Source organism: Oncorhynchus mykiss, chromosome 24 (assembly GCF_057628025.1).
Source record: "Oncorhynchus mykiss isolate SJ-2025 chromosome 24, ASM5762802v1, whole genome shotgun sequence".
NCBI lineage: Eukaryota > Metazoa > Chordata > Actinopteri > Salmoniformes > Salmonidae > Oncorhynchus > Oncorhynchus mykiss.
The window spans coordinates 39,909,312-39,917,500 of NC_143045.1; the positions used below are offsets into that span (position 1 = coordinate 39,909,312).

At 45.1% G+C, this 8,189-nt stretch overlaps 1 protein-coding gene across 7 annotated transcripts in view; it reads right to left on the reverse strand.

Moving 5' to 3' along the window:
* LOC110523138 (muscleblind-like protein 1) overlaps nt 1-8,189 on the reverse strand; it is a 121,603-nt gene that overhangs the window by 42,524 nt on the left and 70,890 nt on the right. For all 7 annotated transcript variants that reach the window (XM_090218963.1, XM_090218962.1, XM_090218964.1 and 4 more), the window contains exon 4: nt 2,356-2,577. In XM_090218963.1, coding sequence (XP_090075089.1) covers nt 2,356-2,577 — 222 coding nt within the window. The remainder of the gene's footprint in view (nt 1-2,355; nt 2,578-8,189) is intronic.

The window sequence follows — 8,189 nt, forward strand, 5'->3', positions numbered from 1 at the left end:
CTGATATATCATTACTACATAATGGTAACAGACTGATACATCATTACTATATAATGGTAACAGACTGATATATCATTACTATATAATGGTAACAGACTGATATATCATTACTATATAATGGTAACAGACTGATACATCATTACTATATAATGGTAACAGGGGTTTAGTTACTGTAACAGACTGAAACATCATTACTATATAATGGTAACAGACTGATATATCATTACTATATAATGGTAACAGACTGATATATCATTACTATATAATGGTAACAGACTGATACATCATTACTATATAATGGTAACAGACTGATATATCATTACTATATAATGGTAACAGGGGTTTAGCTACTGTAACAGACTGATATATCATTACTATATAATGGTAACAGACTGATATATCATTACTATATAATGGTAACAGACTGATATATCATTACTATATAATGGTAACAGACTGATATATCATTACTATATAATGGTAACAGACTGAAACATCATTACTATATAATGGTAACAGACTGATACATCATTACTATATAATGGTAACAGACTGATATATCATTACTATATAATGGTAACAGGGGTTTAGTTACTGTAACAGACTGATATATCATTACTACATAATGGTAACAGACTGATACATCATTACTATATAATGGTAACAGACTGATATATCATTACTATATAATGGTAACAGACTGATACATCATTACTATATAATGGTAACAGACTGATATATCATTACTATATAATGGTAACAGACTGATATATCATTACTATATAATGGTAACAGGGGTTTAGCTACTGTAACAGACTGATATATCATTACTATATAATGGTAGCAGACTGATATATCATTACTACATAATGGTAACAGACTGATACATCATTACTATATAATGGTAACAGACTGATATATCATTACTATATAATGGTAACAGACTGATACATCATTACTATATAATGGTAACAGACTGATATATCATTACTATATAATGGTAACAGACTGATATATCATTACTATATAATGGTAACAGGGGTTTAGCTACTGTAACAGTCTGATATATCATTACTATATAATGGTAACAGGGGTTTAGTTACTGTAACAGACTGATGTGTATTAGATGTACATAATTGAACCGTATTAGTTAATTAATTAATGAACTAAGCAGCAACTGTTTAAGCAACACTTTTCAACTCTGCTCCTTAACAGTGTAAGAGACACAAGCCGCAACAGAAACTCAGACTTCAGTCCTCATTGACTGCTAGTGGCCATCCTTTCACTGTGTAACAGCGACTGTAGACTTGGGAAACCATGCGAACTGTGTTTTGATAAATCAAGAGTTGTGTTTTGATAAATCAAGAGTTGTGTTTTGATAAATCAAGAGTTGTGTTTTGATAAATCAAGAGTTGTGTTTTGATAAATCAAGAGTTGTGTTTTGATAAATCAAGTGCTAGGGTGCAGAGAACAGCATCAGGTTGAGTCAGAGTCTCTGCTCTGTTTGTTAGTACAACCCACCTCCTGTCTCTGTCCTCATGAGTTTCTGTGTGTTTGTTTATACAACTCACCTCCAGTCTGTCTGTCCTCATGAGTTCCTGTTCTGTTTGTTTATACAACTCACCTCCAGTCTGTCTGTCCTCATGAGTTTATGTGTGTTTGTTTCTACAACTCACCTCCAGTCTGTCTGTCCTCATGAGTTTCTGTGTGTTTGTTTCTACAACTCACCTCCAGTCTGTCTGTCCTCATGAGTTTCTGTGTGTTTGTTTCTACAACTCACCTCCAGTCTGTCTGTCCTCATGAGTTCCTGTTCTGTTTGTTTCTACAACTCACCTCCAGTCTGTCTGTCCTCATGAGTTTCTGTGTGTTTGTTTCTACAACTCACCTCCAGTCTGTCTGTCCTCATGAGTTTCTGTGTGTTTGTTTCTACAACTCACCTCCAGTCTGTCTGTCCTCATGAGTTCCTGTGTGTTTGTTTCTACAACTCACCTCCAGTCTGTCTGTCCTCATGAGTTTCTGTGTGTTTGTTTCTACAACTCACCTCCAGTCTGTCTGTCCTCATGAGTTTCTGTGTGTTTGTTTCTACAACTCACCTCCAGTCTGTCTGTCCTCATGAGTTCCTGTTCTGTTTGTTTATACAACTCACCTCCAGTCTGTCTGTCCTCATGAGTTTCTGTGTGTTTGTTTCTACAACTCACCTCCAGTCTGTCTGTCCTCATGAGTTTCTGTGTGTTTGTTTCTACAACTCACCTCCAGTCTATCTGTCCTCATGAGTTCCTGTGTGTTTGTTTCTACAACTCACCTCCAGTCTATCTGTCCTCATGAGTTCCTGTTCTGTTTGTTTCTACAACTCACCTCCAGTCTGTCTGTCCTCATGAGTTTCTGTGCGGCAGCAGCAGCAGCAGAGGGCATGGAGACGTTGGGGTTACTGGTCACCAGGACCGGGCCGCTGGACATGATCTCAGAAGGCATCAGGCCGGGAGACACCGGGCCCAAGTAGGGGTTAAACGCAGCAGCCACCGCAGCAGGACTGGCATTGGAGGCAAGGCTGGGCGTCACAGAGAACATGGGGACCGGCTGTACGGAGTCAAGAGAAGCACAATGCGGAGATATTCAGTCAGTCTTTAGAGGACCAAGATATTGTTAACACTTTATTTGTTTAGTCCATCTGTAGATGCTGTAACATTTCAACTAACTATCTAACCTCATCTTTTTCTAAACCTTAACCTTAACCCTTGTTCTAAACCTAACCCTTGTTCTAACCCTAACCCTTGTTCTAACACTAACCCTAACCCTTGTTCTAACCCTAACACTAACCCTTGTTCTAACACTAACCCTTGTTCTAACCCTAACACAAACCCTTGTTCTAACACTAACACTAACCCTTGTTCTAACCCTAACACTAACCCTTGTTCTAACACTAACCCTTGTTCTAACCCTAACACAAACCCTTGTTCTAACACTAACCCTTGTTCTAACACTAACCCTTGTTCTAACACTAACCCTTGTTCTAACACTAACCCTAACCCTTGTTCTAACCCTAACACTAACCGTTGTTCTAACACTAACCCTTGTTCTAACCCTAACACTAACCCTTGTTCTAACCCTAACACGAACCCTTGTTCTAAACCTAACCCTTGTTCTAATCCTAACCCTTGTTCTAACCCTAACACTAACCCTTGTTCTAACCCTAACCCTTGTTCTAACCCTAACACCAACCCTTGTTCTAACCCTAACACTAACCCTTGTTCTAACACTAACCCTTGTTCTAACCCTAACACTAACCCTTGTTCTAACACTAACCCTTGTTCTAACCCTAACCCTTGTTCTAAACCTAACCCTTGTTCTAACCCTAACCCTTGTTCTAACCCTAACACTAACCCTTGTTCTAACCCTAACCTTAACCCTTGTTCTAACCCTAACCCTTGTTCTAACCCTAACACTAACCCTTGTTCTAACTCTAACCCTAACCCTTGTTCTAACCCTAACCCTTGTTCTAACCCTAACACTAACCCTTGTTCTAACACTAACCCTTGTTCTAACCCTAACACTAACCCTTGTTCTAACCCTAACACGAACCCTTGTTCTAAAACTAACCCTAAGCCTTGTTCTAACACTAACACGAACCCTTGTTCTAACCCTAACCCTTGTTCTAACCCTAACCTTAACCCTTGTTCTAACCCTAACACTAACCCTTGTTCTAACCCTAACCCTTGTTCTAACCCTAACCCTTGTTCTAACACTAACACTAACCCTTGTTCTAACCCTAACCCTTGTTCTAACCCTAACCTTAACCCTTGTTCTAACCCTAACACTAACCATTGTTCTAACCCTAACCCTTGTTCTAACCCTAACACTAACCCTTGTTCTAACCCTAACACGAACCCTTGTTCTAACACTAACCCTAACCCTTGTTCTAACACTAACACAAACCCTTGTTCTAACCCTAACCCTTGTTCTAACCCTAACCTTAACCCTTGTTCTAACCCTAACACTAACCCTTGTTCTAACCCTAACCCTTGTTCTAACCCTAACCCTTGTTCTAACACTAACACTAACCCTTGTTCTAACCCTAACCCTTGTTCTAACCCTAACCTTAACCCTTGTTCTAACCCTAACACTAACCCTTGTTCTAACCCTAACCCTTGTTCTAACCCTAACCCTTGTTCTAACACTAACCCTTGTTCTTAACCTAACCCTAAGCTTCATTGTAAACCTAACCCTTATTCTAAACTTACCACAACCTTAATTGTAACCTTAGCAAACAGATACATTTTTTTGATAGTACGACAATTGGTAGAGCGATCTAAAGGACTATCCAAAAGAAGTGTGACCCAGGTGAGGACTGAAGAGAAGTGAAATACAGAGAGAGACAGAACAAGAGTTAGAGAAAGGGAGAGAGAGAGGGGGACAGAACAAGAGTTAGGGAAAGGGAGAGAGAGAGAGACAGAACAAGAGTTAGAGAAAGGGAGAGAGAGAGAGACAGAACAAGAGTTAGAGAAAGGGAGAGAGAGAGAGACAGAGAGGGATAGAACAACAGAGAAAGGTAGACAGTACAAGAAAGAAAGGGAGACAGAAGGAGAGAGACAGAACAAGAGATATAGAAAGGGAGACAGAAGGAGAGAGACAGAACAAGAGATATAGAAAGGGAGACAGAAGGAGAGAGACAGAACAAGATATATAGAAAGGCAGACAGAAGGAGAGAGACAGAACAAGAGATATAGAAAGGGAGACAGAATGAGAGAGACAGAACAAGAGATATAGAAAGGGAGACAGAAGGAGAGAGACAGAACAAGAGATATAGAAAGGGAGACAGAAGGAGAGAGACAGAACAAGAGATATAGAAAGGGAGACAGAAGGAGAGAAAGGGGCAGTGTTCTCTTGACGCCTGCTCCTGTTTCCTACAGTATGCTATTCACTCACACATAGTGGGACGAGTCTCATCTCCATCTGTGTGGTGATATTTATTGTGTGTGTGTGTGTGTGTGTGTGTGTGTGTGTGTGTGTGTGTGTGTGTGTGTGTGTGTGTGTGTGTGTGTGTGTGTGTGTGTGTGTGTGTCTTAGAGAATTGTTAGGGTTGTAGAGAGATACTGGCAAAAGTTCAAGCAGACAGCTGCATTCCCTGCGCGTGACACGCCGAGTCTGTACTGGCTGACGTAGCAGGTTCTCTCTGACCTCAGCCACAGATTCCTCTGTGAGACAGACCTTCTCCACCAGGAGGAGAGAGGGAGACAGTCTCATCCAGGAGGAGAGAGGGAGAGAGTCTCATCCAGGAGGAGAGAGGGAGACAGTCTCAACCAGGAGGAGAGAGAGACAGTCTCATCCAGGAGGAGAGAGGGAGACAGTCTTATCCAGGAGGAGAGGGAGAGACAGTCTTATCCAGGAGGAGAGAGGGAGAGAGTCTCATCCAGGAGGAGAGAGGGAGACAGTCTCAACCAGGAGGAGAGAGAGACAGTCTCATTCAGGAGGAGAGAGGGAGACAGTCTCATCCAGGAGGAGAGAGGGAGACAGTCTCCTCCAGGAGGAGAGAGGGAGACAGTCTTATCCAGGAGGAGAGGGAGACAGTCTCATAGAGGAGGAGAGAGAGAGACAGTCTTATCCAGGAGGAGAGGGAGACAGTCTCATCCAGGAGGAGAGGGAGAAAGTCTCATCCAGGAGGAGAGAGTGAGACAGTCTCCTCCAGGAGGAGAGAGAGAGACAGTCTCATCCAGGAGGAGAGAGGGAGACAGTCTCGTCCAGGAGGAGAGAGGGAGACAGTCTCATCCAGGAGGATAGAGGGAGACAGTCTCATCCAGGAGGAGAGAGGGAGACAGTCTCATCCAGGAGGAGAGAGGGAGACAGTCTCGTCCAGGAGGAGAGAGGGAGACAGTCTCATCCAGGAGGATAGAGGGAGACAGTCTCATCCAGGAGGAGAGAGGGAGACAATCTCATCCAGGAGGAGAGGGAGACAGTCTCATCCAGGAGGAGAGGGAGACAGTCTCATCCAGGAGGCGGGGGAGACAGTCTCATCCAGGAGGAGAGGGAGACTGTCTCATCCAGGAGAAGAGAGGGAGACCTTTTCAGCCCGGAGGAGGGAGAAGGTTCACCTCAGCCAGGAGGAGAGAGAAGGTTCCCCTCAGCCAGGAGGAGGTAGAAGGTTCACCTCAGTCAGGAGGAGGGAGAAGGTTCACCTCCGCCAGGAGGAGAGAGAAGGTTCACCTCATCCAGGATGAGAGAGACAGTCTCAGCCAGGGGGAGGGAGAAGGTTCATCTCAGCCAGGAGGAGAGAGACAGTCTCAGCCAGGAGGAGGGAGAAGGTTCACCTCATCCAGGAGGAGAGAGAAAGTTCACCTCAGCCAGGAGGAGAGAGACCCCCCCCTCAATTTATTTTGTACACTGCTGCTCGCTGATTATTATCTATGCATAGCCACCTCCCTCCAGCCAACATTAGCATGGTACAGCAGTCTCTGCACCGCCTTTAGCCTGAAAGCAGCCATCCTGCTCTCCAGTTCCACCAGGCCCTGTCCTCCTTCGTGAACGGTCATGTACAACACTGCCACCTTCAGCCAGTGATGGTCCGACCAGAAGAAGTCCCCCAGGCCCTGTCCTCCTTCGTGAACGGTCATGTACAAAACTGCCGCCCTCAGCCAGTGATGGTCCGACCAGAAGAAGTCCCCCAGCTTGTGTTTCAGGTCTGCGAGCAGACCGGCAGGGGGATTGAGGACAGACAGGTTATGCCACAGGGAAGATGCCACCAGGTTGTTAATTATCAGCACCCTCCCTCTATATGACACCTGTGACAGGAGCCACCTCCACCTGGCCAGTCTTGACACCACTGCCTGTGACAGCCCCTCCCAGGTCTTCCTAAAAAAAAACGCTTCCCAAACCCAAACACAAACATCACATTAAACAGATACTCATGGTCCACTCTATCAAAATCCTTCTCTTGATCTAAAGAGACCAGTCCAAAGTTCACATTAGAACCTCTCGACAAGTCCAACGTGTCCCTAATTAAGAACAAGTTGGCCGTGATTGAGCATCCCGGTAAACAATATGTTTGGTCCTTATGTACTATCGAGTCCAGATGTGACTTCAGTCTGTTAGAGAGGACTTTGGCAAATATCTTGTAGTCCGCACAGAGTAATGCCACAGGCCTCCAGTTCTTAAGTTCACACAGGTCCCCTTTTTTGGGCAGGAGAGTCAGAGCCGCCCGACGGCAGCTGATCTGCAACTTTCCTACCAACACGCATTCATGCAACACGCGAAAGAAGTCCTGTATAAAACTCCACAGTCTGCTCCCGCATCTCCCCCACCACAGAGGTCACCCGCCCATCAGACAGCCGCATCTCCCCCACCACAGAGGTCACCCGCCCATCAGACAGCCACATCTCCCCCACCACAGAGGTCACCCGCCCATCAGACAGCCATATCTCCCCCACCACAGAGGTCACCCACCCATCAGACAGCCGCAACTCCCCCACCACAGAGGTCACCCGCCCATCAGACAGTCGCATCTCCCCCACCACAGAGGTCACCCGCCCATCAGACAGCCACATCTCCCCCACCACAGAGGTCACCCGCCCATCAGACAGCCGTAGACAATTCATACCCTTGGCTTCACCGCTCTGTCTTTCCAAACCAAAGAAGAAGGATCTGGGAGCATCCATCTCCTTGAGCATGGAGAACCTACCAAGTGCTCTCTTTGCTTTAACCTGGAAAAAACTGCCCAGGTCCCTACGTAATTTGGCTAAATTAGCCTGGAGGCCTACATTGCCGTGCCCCACCATCTCTACCTCTATCTCACTAATACAACGCTCTAGTTCCCCCAATACTCCCCTAGCCTCTGAGGATGAGAGAGCTGTGTACTGTTGACAGAAAAGCCTAATTTGGACTTTCCCCATATCCCACCATTGACTCAGAGACTCATACTCCTCTCTTCGCTGCCCCCACTTTTCCCAAAATGTTTGGAACCTGAGCAAAAAGTGGCATCTTGTAAGAGTTTTACATTGAACTTCCAATAAGATGCCTGCCGGGGCCCTGGTGAAATAGACAGCCGAGCCGTGGTTATGTGATGATCTGAAAACCCCATCGGGAGAATGGTAGCGCCCAGCAGCCTATTGCTCCGATTTCTAGACATGTAAAACCGATCAAGTCGGGCTGCACTCACCCTAACCCCAAAAACCTTCACCCATGTATACTGTCTTGTGTTT